Source organism: Nerophis ophidion, linkage group LG22, assembly GCF_033978795.1.
Source record: "Nerophis ophidion isolate RoL-2023_Sa linkage group LG22, RoL_Noph_v1.0, whole genome shotgun sequence".
Lineage (NCBI taxonomy): Eukaryota > Metazoa > Chordata > Actinopteri > Syngnathiformes > Syngnathidae > Nerophis > Nerophis ophidion.
Genome location: NC_084632.1, coordinates 36382934 through 36406742, shown reverse-complemented (window position 1 = coordinate 36406742; position 23809 = coordinate 36382934). Strand labels below are relative to the sequence as shown.

Genomic DNA, 23809 nt, shown 5'->3' with positions numbered 1-23809 from the left:
GTGGAGGAGCAGCTGACCTAAGGACAGAGGTCCGGCGCCTGGAGTTCCCCTAGACCCCAGATGTTGTCTGCGTGCTGGCCCCGAGCAACGACCTGGACCGTGATTTTGCAAATTTGGTCAATGAATTGTCATGGCGCGGAGTCGAACCCGCGTTTCCTCTGCGACTGGATCTGCGAACGCCTCCTCTGACAGCGCGCCAAAGCATTCATCCATTGACAGCATGCTCAGACACGTCTCCACTTTTGCTGAGCGCAGTACGCCCACGCAGAAACGAGCTTGCACACAATCAGGAATCAAAACACCTGGACTTGACGAGAGGGAGCGACATAAAAGACCAGTGAAGCCAAGAGACCTTTGCCAGAACGTAGCCAATCTCCCTTGAGTAAGCATCACGTCTGGCACCACTCCATTGTTCTTTGCTCGCCTTCTTGTGCTCTTCATCTCTCCCAACTTGATGTCTTTTGTGTTTCCCACAGTGTTTTCTGTGATCGTGTCCTGCCTCACGACCTCCTCCCGGATCCTTGCTTGCCCTCCCCGATCGTAGACCACTGCATGGAACCAGACATCGTTGCCTCTCTCCAGCCCCCGACCGCTTGCCTCACTGTTGACTGCCTCTTTGCCTTCCTCCTTGGATTTGACGAAAGATACATCCAACATGCAAAGACAACACCCTCTGGTAAATTCCACAGTTATTTCCACACATCGTCCGCATTCATTCTCTAGTAGTAGCATCCACACCCCACACATTCATCAAAGGTTTTAATAAACCTTCTAAAACCGCAGTTCAGTCCTGGTGTTGCCTCCTTCCCTTTGCCTGTATACAACATAAATAACCAAAATCCATTTTTCAAAGTGCAAGGTTAAGGAAATATACACAATTTGCTGTTAAACAGAAGCAATGTCTATTCTCTGATTCCATATTGTGTGAACTGCTTCTGGTGATTTTTGTCTGAGTTGTGAGCACAAAAATAGAGACACATGTACATAAATATCGCACACAGACACAATTACTGAAAACACACGGACAAACTCGCTGAAAACACACTTCCCATCACATAGTTCCTGCTAAGGTGAGTTTGATTTATTTTATTTATTGAAATGGCGAGGGAAAAAAACACTGTCATAAACCTATGTGGAAGAATGTTGACCAAGTTCCACTCTGATCTTTGTTTTCTTTGCCACAATTTAACAGCTCTCTTGTGTGTGTGTGTGTGTGTGTGTGTGTGTGTGTGTGTGTGTGTGTGTGTGTGTGTGTGTGTGTGTGTGTTTAGATGCCACGTGACAAGGGACACAGGCGGGCACTAGCCACCAGGAGGAAGATGGCAGTGCGGCAGGCATGGACGCCCAGGTCTCCTGTCCCCGAGTTGGTCGCCCGTAAGTATTGAACAGTTTATCATATGCTTTATAGGTACTCTTCAAATGTAGATGAGCATATGTTTAACACACAATCTCTTATCTTCATTACATAGGGCGCGGCACCGGGTACCGCCACCGCATGCAAAGGTGGCCTACTTCACACCTGACTAGCCGTCAGGTGAAGTTTGTCCCCCCAAAATTGCATCCGGAAAAGAAGGGACCAGTTGGTTGTTAGGAGTTATGGTTCTTGTGTCTGTTCTAAAGCAAAGTGTTTGTCGTTTCAGACTGTCTTCGTCATCGGCGACTCCCACCTAAGGGGCCTGGTGGATGGGCACGTCCTCATCCCCAACGTACCTCTGTCCTTTGGTTTTTTGTCTGTTCCTGGTGGAGGAGCAGCTGACCTAAGGACAGAGGTGCGGCGCCTGGAGTTCCCCTGGACCCCAGATGTTGTCTGCGTGCTGGCCCCGAGCAACGACCTGGACCGTGGGCCCTTCTGCGATGCAGCGGTGGAGTTCAGCGCACTCCTGACCAGCATCCGCAGCCGCTGGCCCAAGGTGCGTTTGTTTTCACTTTTTCTTGTATATTACTGTACAGCTGTTTAAAGGAGCCAGTGTTTTTTTTTTATTGTATTTTAAGACATAAATGTGATAAAATGTCTGTCTGTAGGTGTTTGTTCTGGACTTTCCCACACGACTAAACAGACCCGTGGGCCTGCAGGATCGGCTGCGGCAGGAGCACCACCGCGTCGCAGCACGCATGGGTACGTTCAAGAATTTATCTTTGCGCTGGCGCAATTGTACCTTTCACAGCATATTTAATGTATGTAAGTATAATGATTTTTCGGAAATGTGAATCAGGTCTCCCATTTGTGGCTGTGACCACCAGCTTCCCGCTGCATCGGTTGGAGCTGTGGTGTTATGATGGCGTAAGTACAGCAAATGTAAAGTTGTTATGACAGCCAATTTGATGTTTTCTGTGGTGTTGGATACACTTATGGAGCCAATGTGTTCTGTATCTCTTATGCAGGTGCACCTCAGCGACACAGGTGGCTCGCCCATCCTGGTAAAGCTGTTGTGCGACGCTGCGCTCACCCTGTTCAAACCTGACCCCCCCTGCGCCTCCTTCCCCTCGTCGGACGTCGCCAACAAAACATTGAGTTAGAAAACATTAAGCATTAAGAAATGTAATTACATGAATATTTTTCTAAAGAAAAAAAAGGGAAAAAAATAAAATGGTTCAAGATGTTCACCATAATTCTTGTTCTGTGTACTTTGTGAACACTTGTAGTCTCTTAAACTGAATCGTATTGGTGCTTTGTTTCATTTTTTTGCTTAATCCGTTCCATAATTTAATTCTGCATACTGATATACTAAATGTTTTAAGTGTTGTACCAGCACACGAATGTTTTAAATCAGATTTTCCTTGACACCGTCATACTTGCCAATGTCCCCAATTTTCCCGGGAGATAAGTTTTCCACGCCGAGATGTGTTGTCGCATTTTTTTCGCTCCCGCTCGGGATTACAATCAACCACTAGGATAATACCACACTTTCTCTTTTTTCTACTGTGGATCACTGATTTATATTTGAAACCACCACGGATACAATACCCTCTTGAAAGTGAGAGTCGTGAACGCGAAATGGACAATCACTGCGAATTTTACCTTCTCGGTAATTCATCGACGAAGCACCTGGGCTTCGGAGGTAATGTGATCCACTCTCACCTCACAGAGGATCGGAACAGAAGAAACAAGCCCCTGACTGGAAGGATAGACCGAAAATCTACAATTTTACTATTACTTCTACTCTCAGGAGACACTGAACTAAACCCTGGACCAATAACCACCCGGTTAATGTTGTCTCACCTGGCAAAGCCTAGCAATGTTGTTGCTAACGACGCCCAGGAAGCTACCGTAGCTGCGGGACCTCGTCGGAGCTATGCTAAAAACATTGGCTCTCCACCTACTCCAGCTCCTATTTGTTCATCACCACACGAGCTCACCTGCGATCCAGCGGACTTCACCCCGAACATCGGTGCGGTTGGCGGCCCAGAGATGGAGGAAGACTGCTCAGACACCGGTGAGGACAGCGGCTCAGCGGCGGACGGCGTAACGGCTTCTGACGACTCCCTGGCCACCATTAAAGTCGGCAGGGCGGAGGTCCTCCTAACCTCTCCCGAAACCTTGAGGGTCATCGCCGCGTCACCTGAACCCCCCACGGCCTACACAGGTTTCGGGGGTCTCTTCGTGGATCCATGGTCTTTGTTCTCAACCTCACCAAAACCCGCGAAAACCACATCTACCCCCACCACTCATACTTGGCCCCCCCTCCCCCTCTTCAACCACGCCGCTCCCCCATCACCTGGACGACGAACAATGCGCCTCTCTCCCTCTCCTCCTCCCCCAAGTCTTGCCACAGAAACCTCAATAACAACCAACACCCCTCCATCTTCTGGACAGTACTTCTCTCCAACGGACTCTGATGTTCTCTTTGGTTCCGGTGGGCTACACATCATCCATCTTAATGTGAACAGCCTCTCTGGAAATAAACTCGACCAAATCAGAGAAATGTTCCACAACAATAAGGTAAACATCCTGTGCTTCTCCGAAACTAAATTAGATGATAGTGTTTCTGATTCAGAGATAGAGATAGAAAACTTCTCGGTCATCAGAAAGGACAGGAATAAACATGGTGGTGGTGTTTGTATGTATATTCCCCAGGATATTAAATACATAACTCGCTCTGATCTCAACCACTATACCCTTGAATCTGTGTGGGCAGAAATCAAATTCACTAACGCTAAACCGGTACTAATAGGGACTGTATACAGACCCCCTAATCAGAGTGATTTCTATGGTGCCCTGGAGGAGTGCTTAGCTGGTGTAGAAAACATGGAGATTATTATAACTGGAGATCTGAACACAGATATTCAACGCAGAGATGCACCTGTCTTCAAATCTTATAGCAAATTCTATCATCTGCACGCTCTTTCCCAGCTAATAACACTCCCCACACGGGTGTGTGTTTCCACCCAGTCAACCATAGATCTCATCCTCACATCGGACCGGCATAATATTAAAAATAGTGGGGTCATGATCTAGTGACCACTATATAACAGTCTGCACGCGCAAAATAAGTAAACCTAAAAAACCAATGGCCACATAACACCTCAATCCAGATCCCTTAAAAAATACAACAGTGATAATTTCAACCTCAAATTAGGTGAGTGGGACTGGTCCCCTGTGCTCACGAGCAACCTGGTTGAAGATGCTTGGGATTGCTTCAAAACAGCGTTCCTAGCTATACTAAATGATATGGCTCACATGAGAACAGTCAGGATCAAAGCCCGCTCTGAACCATGGATCAATCCAGACCTATTAGCTGCCATAAAAGACAGGGAGAGAAAATATTTCGAATACCAAAAGTTTAAAACCGAAGTAAATAAACAACCCAATAATAATAACCTCAAATCACTCCTTTCAACACTCAAAAAGCAATGCAATAAATTAAGAAATAAGACAAACAACCTGACTAAATACTTACAAAAAATGTATATCAACGACAAAATAGAGGAAAACACAAAAAGGCCACGTGAGCTCTGGAAAATTCTCAACAACCAACTTCCTGGATGCAGCCAGAAACTTAAAACCAGACTCACCAACATCGACATCAAGGAGGGTCACGCCCTCATTACAGACAAAATAGAGGTAGCAAGCAGACTTAACACCTTTTTCACCAACATAGCCACAACTCTCGTAAACAAGCTATCCCAACATTCTGGTCGCTTTGGTGTGGATCACATTAAAGCCTTCTACAGAAAGCTAGGAGTAGTCAACAACAATTTCAAATTAGAAATGGTCTCAGCTAACGAGGTGCTTAACAAATTGAGCGCGCTCCACCCAAACAAGGCCACCGGCCTTGACAATATCCCCTCCAGATTCCTCATGGACTCTGCCACCACCATTGCCCCAATAATCACTCATACAATAAACCTCTCAATCAAACAAGGCCAAGTACCCAAGGATTTCAAGATAGCAAGAGTAACCCCCCTTTATAAAAAAGGAAGCAAATTAGAACCTGGTAACTACCGACCTGTTTCTATTCTCAGTTCCATTTCGAAAGTAATGGAGAAAATAGTTTACCTTGCTACTAATAAACTAATGTACAAATTCCAATCCGGCTTCAGAACTAACCACTCCACTGACACATGCCTTCTCTATCTGACCGACCACATCAAACATGAGGTGGACGCGGACAAATACTGCGGCATGGTCATGCTGGACATTCCTTTGACACCGTAAACCACGCTATACTGTTGGATAAGCTCCGAGCAATCGGATTCGACGAAACCGCATCGAGCTGGATGCAATCTTACTTGGAGGGGAGGAAACAGGTGGTAGAGGTGAACGGCACCGTGTCCCCTCCCCTCTCAGTAAGCTGTGGAGTCCCCCAAGGCAGTATACTAGGACCTTTACTGTTCCTAATATACGTAAATGACATGTCATCAGCATGCCACTGTGAATTGTTCCGTTTTACGGATGACTCGGCCCTGCTGGTATCCGGCAAGGACAAGTCACAGGTGGAACCAATCCTCAGTGCTGAACTCCTCAATATTTGCACCTGGCTTGCTGACAACAAGCTATCCATACACTTAGGTAAAATGGAATCCATCCTCTTTGGGTCCCATATCAAACTTAAGAAAGTCAGTGACTTCACTATAAAAGTGGGTGACATTGTTATCACCAGGAAGGATGAGATCACCTACCTAGGTTCCATTCTAGAGGCTAATCTTTCCTGTGATAAAATGGCAACCAAGGTGATCAAAAAGGTCAACCAAAGAACGAGATTCCTCTACAGAATCTCCTCTCTGGTCAACAAAAGCACCTTGAGGATTCTACCGGGAACTCTCATTCAACCCTTCTTCGATTACGCATGCACCTCCTGGTACCCCAGCACCTCCAAAACCCTCAAATCTAGACTCCAAACATCCCAGAATAAGCCAGTCCGGTTACTTTAAGACTTCCACCCCAGATCACACCTCAATCCAACCCACTTCTCCAAAGTGGGCTGGCTCAGGGTGGAGGACAGAGTAAAACAACTTGCACTGAGCCTAGTCTATAAAATCCGCTACACCTCCTTGATACCCAAGTACATGTCAAACCACTTCCTTAACGTAAATGACCGCCATAACCACAACACCAGGGGGAGCTCCACAAACCACGTTAAACCCAGATTCCGATCTAACAAAGGTCTTAACTCATTCTCTTTCTATGCCACATCAATGTGGAATGCACTCCCAACAGGTGTAAAAGTAAGTGCATCTCTATCCTTCAAAACCGCTCTTAAACAACATCTCCAGGCAACTTCAACACTTTACTAATACCCTCCTCCATTCACATCCCATCTCCCCGGATTATAAACAACTCAAATGTACTTCTAATGTATATACTTGTTCTTATGCTATCTGAACTCACTATGTTCTCTGCTGGCTGTACATATCCTACTAAATAAGACTTACACTGTTTCAATGTCCACATTTCTCTGTTGATGCAATTGTTGACTTAAATACTGATATCAACCAAAGCTCCTCATTCTACCCCCCAGATTGTAAATATTGTAAATAATTCAATGCACATACTATGATGATTAACTTGTGTGATGACTGTATTGTGCTGATAGTATATATTTGTACCAAGAATTGATTAACGTGGACCCCGACTTAAACAAGTTGAAAAACTTATTCGGGTGTTACCATTTAGTGGTCAATTGTACGGAATATGTACTGAACTGTGCAATCTACTAATAAAAGTATCAATCAATCAAACTTGGTTTGGGCCCCCTTTATATGAATTAATGCCTAAATGCGGCGTGGCATGGATGCTATCAGTAATTCAGTAAGGTAAGGCAAAAGGGGTCCAACATTTCTGTTTGGGGTTTTCATATAAGCTGTAAATCAGTGGTTCCCAAAGTGGGCGGTACCGCCCCACTGGGGGCGGTGGAAAGATATGGGGGGGCGGTGAGGAAGAAGGGGGCGGTAGGGGGGCGGCAGTCCGAAGTCGAAGTCAGAAGTTCGAACGTTTGTTTGACGATTTGTACACAACACGTGCAGCAGGACGAGTCAGTGGACGACGCATCAGGGTCCGGTTACCACACGCCAACATCATATTTAGTAGAACGGGGCTTCAGTGCAGTCGCCTTGCTTCTTTCCAGGCAAAGAAACCGACTGAAAATTACTGACCGCGGGGATCTACGACTTCTTCTGAGTTCCAGCCTGATGTTGAGAAGCTTATGTCCCTGCACCAAGCACATCCATCCCATTAATATTAAGTGTGAGACAATGAAGGTTACTGGTGGAATGTTTATTTACCATTTTATGTTGCTGAAACAGTTAAAACTGCAAAAAAATAAATTGGCTTACTAAATTGGGTTTTATTTGTGAAATACACATTTGTGTTTAACCTTTCTCTTTTCAAATTGCAGCATACCAAATATCAAGAAAGAGTTGGGCGGGGGCTAGGAATTCACTGGGGAGCCAAGGGGGCGCCAGCCTGCAAAAGTTTGGGAACCATTGCTGTAAATTATAATCATCAAAATATAACAAATAAACGCTTGAAATTTCTCACTTTGCAATTAATGAGTCTATATATTAGTTTCACTGCAATTTTAATTACTGAAATATTTGATTTTTTGGCAAAATAATAAAAAAAAATTCGAGTTTCACCTGTACATGAAAAGTTTGTACAAATAGGTAACGCAGGCATGAATTTATTATATCTATTTTTTTTATTAATAATCCTTTTTCTTCTTTTTTTTTCAGACAACTGAGCCACATGTTTTCCTTTCTCTGGAAAAATAACATGCACAAGAAAACCTCCTTCAAAAATGGACAGAACTGTTCATGGAAGTAACCCTCAACAAAGTCATATCAACGTGAAAATGTCCTCAAACAAAGAACACCAGCGGAAATATGACAAGAAGAATTACTGCCTTTACTGTGAGAAGCCGTTTGAGAAGCTCACAAGACATCTGAAGCAAAAGCACGTTGATAAGGTTGAAGTAGCTAAGGCACTTGCACACAGGCAAGGATCCACACAGGACCGTCTTCTGCTGGAGAAAATACGAAATGTGGGGAATTACCACCATGACTGTTCAGTGCTATCCTCTGGGAATGGACTAATAATACCAAAAAGACAAGCAGCCTTTAAATAGACTCCCTTTTTAGACCAGTTGATCTGCCGTTTCTTTTCTTTTTCTTCTATGTCCCACTCTCCTTTGTGGAGGGGGTCCGGTCCGATCCAGTGGCCATGTACTGCTTGCCTGTGTATCGGCTGGGGACATCTCTGCGCTGCTGATCCGCCTCCGCTTGGGATGGTTTCCTGCTGGCTCCGCTGTGAACGGGACTCTCGCTGCTGTGTTGGATCCGCTTTGGACTGGACTCTCGCGACTGTGTTGGATCCATTATAGATCGAACTTTCACAGTATCATGTTAGACCCACTCGACATCCATTGCTTTCCTCCTCTCCAAGGTTCTCATAGTCATCATTGTCACCGACGTCCAACTGGGTCATTATTGTCACCGACGTCCCACTGGGTGTGAGTTTTCCTTGCCCTTATGTGGGCCTACCGAGGATGTCGTAGTGGTTTGTGCAGCCCTTTGAGACACTAGTGATTTAGGGCTATATAAGTAAACATTGATTGATTGATTGATTGATATATATCCTCAGCAACAGACTATCTGCCTTGCAAGTTTTGCTTCGCTATGTATGTCAGAACTGACCTCTGGAGACATAAGCATTGCAAACTGCAAGTGAAAAACGATGGACCGGTGAAAAGAAAAGTTCAGGCAAGTTCTTCCCTGATGTTGCCCTTGGACACAACAATTTCTACCGGACTCAAATAAATTCCTCAGGCCATGACATATGACATTGTTGCACAAGCGGTGAAATCAGATGACCTGATTCTTTCACTGGGAGAAAGAATGTTCCTCAAAAATGGAGAAGTTCCGCGTCATCGGGCAGACGTCAGGAACAAGATGAGAGAACTTGCCAGACTTGTTTTGTCGGCTCGAAAAATTGACAAAGACGTTATCTTTTTGAAGGACTTGATCAACCCAGGAAAGTTCAACACAGTACTTGAGGCTGTAAAAAATATGACTGGGTTTGATGCCTAAACAAACAGATTCTCAGTTTTCTCAACAGCACTGAAACTGCGCCACTCACTATTGTGCAAGAAGAGGCTCTGCCTCAAAAGAATAATGCCTTAAAGGGAAGGGCGTAACAGTCCATCAAATTAATTGAACTAGAATGGACAACACGTGTCATCCAACGCACTGAAAACCCTGTACCAGAAGAAATGGAACAGCCCCCAAATGTTGTCTCTATCAGAATAATAATAACAATGGATTAGATTTATACCGAGCTTTTCTATTGTTATATACTCAAAGCGCTCACAGAGAAGTGGAAAGCCATCATTCATTCACACCTGGTGGTGGTAAGCTACATCTGTAGCCACAGCTGCCCTGGGGTAGACTGACGGAAGCGTGGCTGCCAATTTGCGCCTACGGCCCCTCCGACCACCACCAATCATTCATTCATCATTCATTCACCAGTATGAGCGGCACCGGGGGCAAAGGTTGAAGTGTCCTGCCCAAGGACACAACAGCAGCTACTTTGATGTCAATAGGTGGGAAGCGAACCTGCAATCCACAGGTTTCTGGCACGGCCGCCTTACCCACTACACCATGCTGCTAGAAGACATCAAAAAGCTCCAGGATCATTTAAAATCCCTTGAAGAGTTGAACAAAAAGGCTCTCATTGTCCATCCATCAAAAAGCTCATGGAGTGAGCTGTCGCAAGTCACCCTGACACAGCTGATTTTATTTAATCGACGTCGAGAAGGAGAAGTTTCAACGATGGAAGTACAGACATACCTGCTGAGAAACAAACGCAGTATGCATGATGAAATTCTGAAGAGCCTGTCACCATTTGAGAAGAAATTGTGTCAGAATCTCATCAGGGTGGAAACCCGGGGAGAAAGAGGCCGCAAGGAACCAGTGCTGTTTCCAACAAACGTACACGAGTCCGTGGAACCTCTGATCAAAACAAGAGATGAGGTTGGAATTTCCCCAAGCAACCGTTACATTTTTGCCCGCCCATATTATGGATCTCTGGAGAACATTCGTGGATGTGACAGCTTAAAGGGGAACATTATCACAATTTCAAAAGGGTTAAAAACAATAAAAATCAGTTCCCAGTGGCTTGTTGTATTTTTTTTAGTTATTTTTCAAAATGTTACCAGTCCCGGAATATCCCTAAATGAAGCTCAGAGGTCTCCTGTTCGTGAAGGTGTTACGACGTCATATTCCCCTGTTGGATAGTTAGGCAAATACTGCAGCATGGTCATGCTGGACATTCAGAAGGTCTTTGACTCCGTTAACCACGCTATACTGTTGGATAAGCTCAGAGCAATCGGATTCGATAAAACCTCATCGAGCTGGATGCAATCTTACTTGGAGGGGAAAAAACAGGTGGTAGAAGTGAACGGCACTGTGCCCCCCCCCCTCTCAGTAAGCTGTGGACTCCCTCAAGGCAGTATGTTAGGGCCTTTACTGTTCCTAATATACATAAATGACATGTCATCAGCATGCGACTGAATTGTTCCTGTTTGTGGATGACTCGGCCCTGCTGGTTTTTCGATGACGGCCCTACGTTAAAATGTCAATTATGTAGAGAGGCGTTACTCCGCAGCGACAGAGGCAACCGGAACAGGACATCTTTGCTATATACAACCTCAAGCATGTGATGTAGAGCACAATGATAAAATCCTACTCTATGATTTTGAGACGTTTGTCGATGACAAAACACTCACATTCCCTTTGAAGTCAGTACAAAGACGATGCAAGGAGAAAAGTGGTATGCTTTTGGTCCGGACTGCGTTACAGTTTTCCTTACACATTTCAGGAAACCTTGTTATCGTCAATCTACATTTATCGCACACAATTCGAGAGGATTTGACGGTTACTTGATCCTGAGAGGTATGGTACAGTTGGGTATAGCACCCTCTATCATCATGCAGGGGAGTAAAGTTCTCTGTTTTGAAGACCTTGATTTAAGGCTAAAATACATTGCCTCGCTTTCCTTCCTTACCATGCCGCTCAGCGCGATGCCTAAAGCGCTGGGACTCGACGATTGCTGGTCTAAGGAGTATTTTCCTCACAAATGTATTTCAGAGGAACATTTAAACTATGTTGGAAAATACCCCCCAATCAGCAATTACGGTTGAGAACACATGACGGCCGTCGAGAGGGGTGAGTTTGAGACGTGGTATCATAAAGAGAGCAGAGTGGTCTTTGATTTCCGAAAACAAGCGGTACATTACTGCAAAAACGACGGACGTTCACCGAGCGGGATGCATCAAATTTAGAGCAGAGTTTATGAGCGACACGGGTGTTGATCCTTTCACCCGTATCACCATAGCCTCAGCCTGCATGAAGTTGTTTGTGACTAATTTCCTCGAGCCATGCGCTATAGCCACACCTTCCCCGGATGACTACCGAGGGTTGTGTAAAAATGACTCCCACGCCAGCATCCAGTGGTTAGAATGGGAGTCGCATCATCGCAGGATTTTCATTCAGCACGCTTTAAACAAAGGAGAAAAACAGATAGGGGCATACATAGGGACGGCGTGGCGCAGTGGGAGAGCGGCCGTGCGCAACCCGAGGGTCCCTGGTTCAAATCCCACCTAGTACCAACCTCGTCACGTCCGTTGTGTCCTGAGCAAGACACTTCACCCTTGCTCCTGATGGGTGCTGGTTGGCGCCTTGCATGGCAGCTCCCTCCATCAGTGTGTGAATGTGTGTGTGAATGGGTGAATGTGGAAGTAGTGTCAAAGCGCTATGCAAGTACAACCCATTCATCATTTATCATTTTACTTTGTAGACGGATTTGCTGGAGGTGTTTTTCTCACGGATGCTCAACGTGTTTTAAACCCAGCGCCGTATAGATAGATAGTACTTTATTTATTCCGTCAGGAGAGTTCCTTCAGGAAAATTACAATTTTCAGCACAATCCCATTCAAGATCAGACAAACATTACAGGGAGACAGAACAGGATCGCTGACGGGTCTGCCGGCTTCCAGCGCCCCTTACAAAAAAGATGACATACAGGTAAACAAGGGTGGTTGGGGGGGGAATAGAAGATTAAAATAAAATTAAAAAATCGGTCTTAGCCTAGGCCCTGGAGTGGGGGTGCAGACTGAGGCCAAGGGGGAAAAAAAACAACAACAACTCATAGCCATAGTACACATCCCTCTTCCATGTGTGTAAGAGGAAAACATCAAACATCAAAGAACACAGAGGACATTAAAGACATGTATGTATGTCCTTTGACAAACACTCCTTACGAGGAGTTACACAGGGCTACCGAGGAACTACTTTTATTGTGAGGAATTTGTCACGCCTGTAAGTTATGTTTTGGTTTTAGTCATGCTATGTTTCGTTTTTGGACATTCAGTCACGTTTTGCACTTCCTGGTTTTGTTTGTTTCCATCTCAACTCATTACTTTTCACCTGTCATGTCACGTCCCTGTTCTCAGCCTCACCTGTTTTCACTAATCATCACAGCTATTTAAGTCACTCTTTTTCTGGTCTTCGTCCTGGGATCGTCACACTCGTACACACGCTGCCCATGCTGGCAACATTACCTTCTTCACGACCTCGTTTACCTGCTTCATGCCTTGCTACGCTGTTCCTTTTGATCCACGTAAGTTTTGTATTTATGCCACAGTGCACTCTTTTTTTTCATGTCTTTAGTCTTGCCATCTTGCTGTTTAAGTTTATAGTTAAATTGTCTTTCATGCCGTTGAGCAAGTGTTTTTGTTTTCCCTGTTTTGTATATATTATATGATAAAGTAGAAGCATTTAAGTCTCACCTTAAAACTCATCTGTATACTCTAGCCTTTAAATAGACCTCCTTTTTAGACCAGTTGATCTGCCGCTTCTTTTCTTTCTCCTATGCCCCCCCCCCCTCCCTTGTGGAGGGGGTCCGGTCCGATGACCATGGATGAAGTACTGGCTGTCCAGAGTCGAGACCCAGGATGGACCGCTCGTCGGGACCCAGGATGGACCGCTCGCCTGTATCGGTTGGGGACATCTCTACGCTGCTGATCCGCCTCCGCTTGGGATGGTTTCCTGTGGACGGGACTCTCGCTGCTGTCTTGGATCCGCTTTGAACTGAACTCTCGCGGCTGTGTTGGAGCCACTATGGATTGAACTTTCACAGTATCATGTTAGACCCGCTCGACATCCATTGCTTTCGGTCCCCTAGAGGGGGGGGGGGGGGTTGCCCACATCTGAGGTCCTCTCCAAGGTTTCTCATAGTCAGCATTGTCACTGGCGTCCCACTGGATGTGAATTCTCCCTGCCCACTGGGTGTGAGTTTTCCTTGCCCTTTTGTGGGTTCTTCCGAGGATGTTGTAGTCGTAATGATTTGTGCAGTCCTTTGAGACATTTGTGATTTGGGGCTATATAAATAAACATTGATTGATTGATGATTGAGTAGCAAGAAACACGTCAATAATGAATAAAGCAAAACATGTTCTAGACCAGGGTCGAGAACCTTTGTGGCTTTTGTATTTCCGTGAGAGCCATTTTTTAACACTGAATACAACTAAATGCGTGCATTTTTAGGTAAGACCAACATTTTTAGAATATTCTTATTCTTTTTAACAACATTGTTATTCTGAAGCTAACCAATAATAAATAAAATACTTCTTACCATTAATGCGGCTTCTTGAAGAATTGCGGTAGACAACGGATGGATGGATTAAAATGCATGAGAATGTTATATATTTTTAGCACTGTGATTACCAGCGGAATTATTCATTACTTATCGTGTTTAGCAATGTCAGCAAAGATTTATCTAAGAGCCAGATGCAGTCATCAAAAGAGCCACATCTGGCTCTAGAACCATTGGTTCCCTACCTCTGTTCTAGACCAAAAATACGTTCATATTCTCTACTGCTCGCTTGTGTTACCATATCTGAGTTATTGTGCAGAAATATGGGGAAACTACAAATGTGTGCTTCATTCACTAACTGTGTTAAAAAAAATATCAATTAGAATATTACATAATGTTGGAAATAGAGTACATACAAACCCTTCATTTATTAAATCAGAATTATTGAAAATCAACGATTTGGTGCATTTGCAAACAGCTAAAATGATACCTAAGAATATACAACAATTATTCAACTAAAGAGGAGAAATATATCCTTACAGGAACATTTTATTTCAAACATTTGTATGCTCGTACAACACTTAAAACCTTTAGAATATCAGTATGTGGAATTAAATTATGGAACGATTAATCAAAGAAATCTAACAATGTACTAATATGATTCAGTTTAGGAGACTGTTCAAACTACATGTGTTCACAAAGTACACAGAACAAGAATTATGATGAACATATCGAACCCTTTTTTTTTTAATTATTGAGACAAATATTATGTATTTCATATTTATATGCTTACTATGGTATATTATTTATTTCTTCACTTTTCTGTTACAGACAACAAGGAAATTGGATACAATTACTATGGTATGAATAGGATTGAATAAACTCTGCTTCTTCCTTCTCCTTTTCAGACGTGCTGTAATGAAACATGTGGAATTATGTGATGCGTCACATTGTATTGTATGCATGTTCCAAATAAACTGAAACTGAACTGAAGAGTAGCGGAGAAGCAATGTCACTGTCCCAGTCTATCAGGGCTAAATGAGGCAAAACAATGTCATTAGTCACTCGTTAAAAAACAAAAAGTAAATATCACTAGGTCAGGGGCATCCATGCTTTTTTTTTCCAGTGAGGGCCGCACAAAAAAAATGTAATGCAGGGTCTCTGTGTGTGTGTCTTTGTGAGAGTGGGCGTGTTTTAGGCGTAGGCTTGGCTTCCTGGCACAGCTGATCCCAGCTCCCTAATCAAGTCACCTGCCTGTCATCAACTCATCACCTGCAGCCTATATATGTGTGGACTTCAAGCCACGCGATCACTAGTCAGACAAACTGTCAGCTCTGTACAGGATGCAACTGATAAAGTGGAAGACTGCTCATAAAAGTTGGGTTTGGAAAAAAGTGTGTGTGCAAGACGTGCTTCATGATTATCACAAAGAAACGCGAGATCTGTGACGTCAATCTGACAATAAATGGACCAATCATTAAGAGAGTTAAATAATTTAAATATCTTGGGCTGTGGTTTGATGAACAATGTCTGTGGAAGACATATATCAATACATTTGAGAAAGTGCAAGAAGGTACTGATTGTAATGAGGTCAGTCTCAAGCTACAACTGGGGAGCAGATGAACTGATCAGGGCATGTTTGGACTATGGGTGTATTGTTTATGGAGCAGCCGCTAAGACAATGTTAGGAAAAATAGACAGAACACAATACAGAGCAATTCGATTTAGTATTGGTGCAGTTAAAACAAGTCCAACATAAATTGAAGCAAATAAGCTACCTCTAAATGTATGCAGAAACAAACTATTTTTGGTGGTACTGGACAACACTAAAGGGTTCTGATGAAAGGTGACTGAGGAACAAACTAACAATGTTCCTTTAATTTATTATCTTTATATCAAAGTGGTACAGTTTTGTTAATAAATTAGGGAAATTGACCTTTTTTAGGGTGCGTGTATTTATATCACTTTATGCAGTTTACAAGCACAAATACGGTGTGTCATTGAGTGCTGTAAATAAGAAAAACACAAAGTTTGAAAAACACCAATGACATTGAATAGTCTACAGCAGTGGTTCTCAAAAGGGGGTACGCGTACCCCTGGGGGTACTTGAAAATATGCCAAGGGGTACGTGAGGTTTTTTTTTTTAAATATTCTAAAAATAGCAACAACTCAAAAATCCTTTATAAATATATTTATTGAATAATACTTCAACAAAATATGAATGTAAGTTCATAAACTGTGAAAGAAATACAACAATGCAGTATACAGTGTTGACAACTAGATTTCTTGTGGACATGTTCCATAAATATTGGTTTCTTTTTTTGTGAAGAAATGTTTAGAATTAAGTTCAAGAATCCAGATGGATCTCTATTACAATCCCCAAAGAGGGCACTTTAAGTTGATGATTACTTCTATACGTACAAATCTTTATAATTGAATCACTTGTTTATTTTTCAACAAGTTTTTAGTTATTTTTGTATCTTTTTTTCCAAATAGTTCAGTGGCATAGTTCATCACTATGCCACTGATGACATAGTGCTGTATTTTACTTATTTATCTTTTTTTTTTTCAACCAAAAATGCTTTTTCTCTGATTAGGGGGTACTCGAATTAAAAAAATGTTCACAGGTGGTACATCACAGAAAAATGGTTGAGAATCACTGGTCTACAGAAACACTGCTTCATTTTCTATGCCCCATTCAGTTAATGATAACTGCCGGTGTTGTACCGAAATCTGTTACCCATCGGAATTCGTAACTCCGGGTTAGGGTTAGCCCTAACCCTAACGTGGTATCATAAAGGGAGCTGAGGGGGTCTTTGATTTCCGAAAACAAGCGGTACATTACTGCAAAAACGACATCGAGGTTTTCTGCGCGGGATGCATCAAATTTAGAGCAGAGTTTATGAGCGAGACAAGTGTTGATCCTTTCACCCGTATTACCATAGCTTCAGCTTGCATGAATGTGTGTGACTAATTTCCTCGAGCCACAGCTTCCCCGGATAACTACCGAGTGCAGAGTAAAAATTACTCCCACGGCAGTATCCAATGGTTAGAACGAGAGTCGCGTCGTCACAGAATTTTCATTCAACATGCTTTAAACAAAGGAAAATAACAGATGGGGTCATAGGGATTTTCTGTAATTGGCAACAAACTGTTTGTCTGGGAATTTCAGGGGTGTTTTTATCACGGATGCCCGACGTGTTTCGAATCCAGCGCCTTATGTCCTTTGACAAACACTCCTTACGAAGAGTTGCACAGGGATACCGAGGAAAAAACTGAGGCGTTAAAGCGCGACCACAAGTTCAACATGATCCTCATCAGAGAGCACGAGTGGAATGAGATGAAAAAAGTCCCACCCGGGGGTAATAGACTCTCAAAACTTGCAATTTCCCCGAACCTCTTATCCCACGACACACTCTTTTTGGGGGTAGGATGAGTGCCTTCAAATTGAGGCACACGACAGGTGAGGATGAGGATGTCACGTCTCTCTACCCGTACGTCAACAGCGCAATTCCTTACCCACTGGGTCACACAGTCATCATCCACACGAATTTTGACGACGTTCAAAATTATTTCGGTCTAGTTAGGGCCGTCGTTCACCCTCCTCGCGGTCTCCATTTCCCTGCGCTACCCTACAGAACGGCCAAGGGCAAACTAGTTTTTACACTTTGCCGCACATGTGCCGAAAACAATAACCAGCAGGGACCTTGCGAGCATGATGAGGAAGGTAGGGCGCTGACGGGGGTCTGGGTCATGGTCGAATTCAACAAAGCTCTGCAGCTGGGGTACAGAGTCGGTAAGACTACGGAGGTGTGGCACTTTGAAAAGCAGAGCGGTACCGTCTTTACGGGTTACGTTCAAACTTTTCTAAAAGGGAACAAGAAGCTTCAGGGTATCCTAAAGAAGCCTTCGATGCAGAAAGCAGGGAAAAGTACATTCGTGAATATCGTGATAATTGAGGGCAACTCTGCCAAGAGACAAATGTCCAAACTCTGTTTGAACAGCCTTTGGAAAAGTTTGCAGAGCACAATCAAACTCAGACCACCTTGGTGAGAAAAAGTGAATAATTATTCGACTTAGCATTTTCAGGAAAATATCAGGTCGAATATTTCTCCTTTCTCAGCGAGCAAATTGCTATGGTACAGTTGAGATACGGAAAAAACTGTGGTGCTTTTTGGTAGCACAAATAATGTATTTACCACCGCTTACGCACGCTTGAAAATGTGTTCTTCACTTAGACACCGATAGTTTAATACTTTCCATTGCACCTGTAACATATGTGTTGTGTCTATACAGCTACTTGCAATGGCTACGAGGCAAGCAGACAAAACCGGGTTCCACGATGCACGCCTTCCAGCGTTTTACGTGTTGAAGCGTGACAAGGATGCGCAAACGCAGAGCGTCGCGGCCGGACCTGAAACCCCAGATAAATGCTCTCCCTAAGGTTTGCTTGACTTTGTTTACAGGTGAAGAGGAGCCCACTGATGCCATGCTCCTTGAAGCAGCCATGGAGGTGTAATCTCAGCGTGAGTTTTCATCGTCGTTCTTTGTCCAAAATATACGCTAATCTGAACTGAATTGAGCTGACTGAAATGTGCCACAGCTTCTACTACCTTGCAGATGATAAGGATGCCGCTGGAAGCAGGCCCTTCCCGCCTTACAGCTCCTATCGCCGGACATGATGCTGCTGCATCGCTCCTGACTTCAGGCGCCCAGGTACGAGCACATTGCTGATGTAACGCGTGCGGTTATTCCTGCCATCGTGTTAATTGGGTGTCCCCTCTGTCACAGCTTCTGCCCAAGTCTTGGCGTCAGACGCTGCCGGAAGACCAGCACGACTGGGTGGGCCGTGCGCTTTTTGTCCGAGGTCCCAAGGTGAAAGCGGTTCTCAAGTCTGGGCTGCAGCTATGGTGGCAACCTCCTAAGAAGTTGCAGTATTACACGCAGCCCCCTGCCTCGTCCGCTGTGTTTTTCCACTCGCGCTTTTTCCTGTGGTGCCTGTACAAGCTTTGGGGCTGCAAACTCGAGTGCCCAAAGTGCAAGCACAAGCTGACGGGTTGCGGACTGTACAAGACCCTGAGAAAGGTCTTGGACTTAAGTAACTGGTACTACATGGCCACAGAGTATCTGGAGTGCCACGCGTGCCACAAGAAGTATGCCGCGTGGGCCAGCAAAATCATCGGGCAGCTAAGCATGGCAAAACAGAGTTCCCGGCAATCCTCTCCTACATGTGAGTCATTTAAAGAGGCAAGGATGTGTGATGCATTTGTCTGGAATCTGTGTAACAATATGTTCCTATCCCCTTTAACAGGTTATCTTGTGACAAGAAGGTATTATGGCAGATGCAGGCTTGCACGCTGGGTAACAGTGCCACTCGGCTTCGCTCCCACTAGGTAGTGGAGCACTCGCGAGAGTGGCAGACTCGGGCACTTGGCTACCTGGAGGTGATGGCTCGCTTTCGCTCAGTTGGCTCCTTCCCGCTGCCGAGGGGCCTGTATCCCTTCCATGCAACCGCTGCCTGGCATTTCCTGGCTGCTGTCGCTGTGCGTGAGGGAGGTTCTTCCTCGCATGGAGCACACGAAGGCCAGGATTATGCCTACATTCGGAAGTATCCTGAAAACGGACTCCACCAAGAATGTACGTCCGAGAAATGGCACAAACTACAATATCATTAAGTGCCTTACATCTTTTGTGATTCCTAGATGACCAAGAAACTGGCAGGTGAAGCCGCGGGAACGGCTGCCTGGGTCATAAGGAGTGTACAAAGCCTCATGTCTGAGAGTTCAGAGTTGACCAAACATGCAGGAAACGTCCTGACCTCAATTTGGCTCAGTGTGCCAAACACTGCACCTACAGGAAACAGATGTTTGAGCAATAACGAACTTAACAGGAAACCAAGCAAACACTGCACATACAGGAAACAGATGCTTGAGCAACAACCAACTTAACAGGAAACCAAGAGTGGTTCCTAGACACGAGACACATAGCAACTGATGTCAGTCAGTAGACTGACCAATATGATAACTACTGACACAGGGTATATAAGCTGCTGTACAACAAACTCTCAGACAGATCGCTTTGGGTTTTCCTGGTACTACTGTTCAAGTGTACTATACGATCTCCGCTCTCTGCAGACTGTGTTAAATAAAATACTTCTACTCGACTCAACTCCTGCCTCCTCGAATTGTTTTCCTGCTCCCGGCCCGGGTGAGACGGCACTGAAAGTGCGTCTCAACAGTCACCAACGTCGGCACCGAGCTGGGCCAGGTGCTCGTGTCGGTGCTGACGGTGGCAAAGGGGCACGGTCTGCTGGCCACGGCCGCTACCGGGAGACCAGGCGAGACCCTCCTCGCGTGCTCCACGTGGACTGTGACTGCTGCTGCTCCGCCACCGGACAGCTTAAGGTGAGGTTTTGATCTGTTGTACGGTAGTCTTCAAATTATGGCCTGCCGAGCATAACGTGTGTCTGTGTCATTAGGTGGCGGCTACGTTGGGCGACTGGGACAGGCTGGTGGTGTGCCTGGACGCGTGGCACCTCATGCGCCGCTTTGCCAGGGGCGTTTCCACAGAGGCCTCCACGCTGTATGGCGAATTCATGAATAGGCTCTCATTTGCCATGTTTGAGTGGGACGAGGGGGACATGAGGCGTCTGCGTGAGGCTAAGTTGGCGGGGCATGGCAGAAATGCCCACGTCGAGGGTGTATGAGGGTGCATTGATGGACCTCTTCAGCCACTGTTCGGCCTGCCAATCAGAATGTGAATGCAAGCTTCAGAGGATGCGTGGGTCATTCATCAATGTACACCAAAATTGCCTCGGCTGTAATTTCCAGCGATTGTGGCAAAGTCAACCGACCATCAGAAATGTACCAGCTGGGAATCTAATGATGTCCTCCGCTATGCTGTTCAGTGGTTCCAGTGTCAGCAAAGTTCTACAGTTTTTGCATCATCTTGGGGTTCCAGCTATAAGTTCACAGACCTTCATTAAACACCAACATTTTTACCTCCAATTTGCAATTATGTCTATGTGGAAAAAAGAACAGGCCGCTGTAGCTGAAGAAATCCAAGATAATGGGGGTAAATTTGAAGCTGCCGGTGATGGCCGTGCAGATAGCCCTGGTCACTGCGCTCAGTATGGTACATAAACACTTCTGGACACTGGACTAAACAAAGTTGTTCACCTTGAACTGGTCACTGTACGTTTGACTTGTGATTTTTATCCTTAGTCAGTTTAGGGTTTACAAGCATGGGTATTGCCATTGTCATGTATGTCTTCCTGTCTGTCTGTCCCAAACTTGTGGGTGGCTGGTGGTTGCCTCTCCTTGCACATAGAAGCAGACTTTTTCATTTTAGCGTTAGTCAAGTCTTTAGCCTGAAGAAGGTACATTTGTACCGAAACGTCGCCAATAAGACTTGCATTTAGATAGTTTTGGCTATTTTTTTTGCCTCTTTTCTACCCTTTCCCTTTCTCCATTTGTTTGTTGCTGTGGCGAGCCGGCTCTCAAGAGGCGAAAAGTCCTTCGACAATTCGCTCATTTTACGTTCAGTTTACACACTTTAGTTAGTCATTCATTTTATTAAACTCTCTACCTTGGAGTTGTTTTCATCGTTCTTCACAGAAACGCCCTTAGTTGTTTGTTTCTTTTATAATCCTTTTTGTCGAAGAAGTGCATCTTCTTCTTCTCTGCCTTCTTTTCCAAGACATCCGGTTTGGGCGGAAGTTGCGTCACTCGGGACTGAAGCTCGCCGGTGTCTTTTTATTTTATTTCATTCACATTCTATTTATTTTTTGTTTTAGCCCACTTACCTGCATTCCCATCATATTTTTACCAACATATCTTATTTTACATTAAATATCACCGCCTGTTTTCGAACAATGGCGGCGTGGGAAGACGAAGAGTGGATTCTCGTACGCCCTCGCGGACATAAACAACGATCGCGGCGCGACATGACTCCGCCTCCCCGTCTCCCGCCTGACAACGGCCGCTTTTATGGCCAAAACAGCAACTCTGCGGACCGCTTTCAGCACCCTCCCCGCAGAAGCTATGCGTGGCTATCCTGATGGGGATTTTGACAAGTGTATGCGCCCCCGCAGTGACACACGTTGCCATGACAACCAAACAGGTGACAGGCGTGACGGCCCTCCACGTGGCAGGGCAGAGGTGACTAGGGGCTATCCAGATTGGGATTTTCACCAGCGTGTGCGCCCTCTCCGCGACATACGTCGCCATGGTAACGAAACACGTGACAAGAATGACAGCGCCCCACAGTGGCGAAATGACGGCACTACACGCCAAAATCATAATGTTTTCAGTGGCTCTCGACCTCAATATTGTCATTATCAAACACAAAATATGCCCCCGAAAAACAGGGTAAATTTCCAACCCGCCTATCATCATCCTCCCAATCCCAGGAGGACTTTTTGGACCAATCAAACCCAAAATAGACGTGTTAAACGCCCCAATACATACAGAAACAACAGCAGAACACGACCCTCCAAGCACCCTGACAATCTGGACACTAATATTAGCCTAAATGCTAAAATTATGTATAACATTATTAAAATTTTACATCATCTAAAATAATGTCAGTAAGGACACACATCCTACTCCGATCCATCATCAAGATGGAACTTACTTTGACAACGGGAATCAGACCAGCGATCACCAACCCCGACACAGAAAACCTGATTAAGGTAAATGCACATAATTGGGCTCACACAACGGTGCAAATTATCAGGGAACATTACAAAAAAGCACTTCAAACAGAAATTGATAAACTGGGGGGGGTTATTGGCCAAAATTGGAGAGCCCCGTTCCAAGTGGCCTCGGCGTGGCCCAGTGCACACTCGGGACGCAGGTTAACGACTGATACGCTGCGGCAGGCTGAGTCTCAAGTGGACTCGGTCTGGGTGGACACCCGTGTCGTTGACGAGGTGGTGCGTCCTGCACGGTTTCGGCAGACGAGGTCACAAGTCGACTCGGACTTGTTGGACACCCAGGTTGTGATGGATGTGGTGCACCCCACGCTGCCCCCGCCAGTTCCGATGCCGCACGTGTCTTCGCACGCCACGGTTTCCACCATGACCGACCCTGTTGGCAGGGAGTGGTCCCCTGAGGTGGAACAGGATACAGGTCCGAGGGTACAGGTTACCCCGGTCCCATTCCCGGTTTTGTTGCCTTCCTCTCCGGCTGCGGTACCACTTAAGAGTCCAGAGAGCGACACGACCTCACGAGCCATGCAGCAGTCCTCCCGACGATTCCATCGTTGAGGCTCCCCTGGTCCAGCCACCCAGGCCGCGAGGTCGGGGTCCATCCTGTGGTCTCCGACGCGCCACCGCTACCTGTGGAACAAACCACATTAGTTTTAGTACACGGGGTGGACAATGTGCAGGGGACTCCTGGCCAGCCAGAGACTGACCAATACTTACCTGAGCAGCCGGCGTCATCCCCTGACACGCCTCTAGGTTGGTCCCAACTGCCCCCTGACACGCCTCCAAGTTGGTCGCAACTTTTTCTTGGCCGACCGAGACCACCCACGCCTCCTAGTCTGTCGCAATGGTCCCAGCTCGGTCTTGACCAACCCAAACCACCCTCACCGACGTCCTCTCTCCTTGATGTGCCCCTCCCGGACGCGCCTTTCCCGGACGTGCCTCTTTTAGACACTCCTCCACGCACGCCTTTTCCAGACGCGCGCTCAAGCTGGTCCCAATTCTTTTCTGGT

The 23809-nt window shown here is 45.4% G+C and overlaps 1 protein-coding gene and 1 long non-coding RNA gene across 2 annotated transcripts in view; one reads left to right on the top strand and one right to left on the bottom strand.

Annotated features, from left to right (window-relative positions):
* The window catches only part of LOC133540832 (uncharacterized), a 47610-nt gene extending 25823 nt beyond the window's left edge, over positions 1-21787 (bottom strand). The window contains exon 1 of the long non-coding RNA XR_009803739.1: positions 21677-21787. This is a non-coding gene — a long non-coding RNA (uncharacterized LOC133540832). The remainder of the gene's footprint in view (positions 1-21676) is intronic.
* Positions 225-2610, top strand: LOC133540348 (uncharacterized). The gene is made up of 8 exons (XM_061882871.1): positions 225-382; positions 477-676; positions 1272-1374; positions 1470-1534; positions 1641-1910; positions 2023-2116; positions 2214-2281; positions 2383-2610. The coding sequence occupies exons 2-8, from the start codon at positions 656-658 to the stop codon at positions 2515-2517; spliced, it is 756 nt and encodes a 251-aa protein (XP_061738855.1). The 5' UTR covers positions 225-382; positions 477-655; the 3' UTR covers positions 2518-2610.
* Positions 21788-23809: the final 2022 nt, after the last annotated feature.

Bases quoted from the DNA above. Each gene is read 5' to 3' on its own strand.
- LOC133540348 (XM_061882871.1), top strand. From the start codon at position 656: ATGCAAAGACAACACCCTCTG. The intron at 1,535-1,640 runs GTGAAGTTTGTC...TTGTCGTTTCAG, and splicing joins CACACCTGACTAGCCGTCAG to ACTGTCTTCGTCATCGGCGA. The intron at 2,117-2,213 runs GTACGTTCAAGA...AATGTGAATCAG, and splicing joins CCGCGTCGCAGCACGCATGG to GTCTCCCATTTGTGGCTGTG.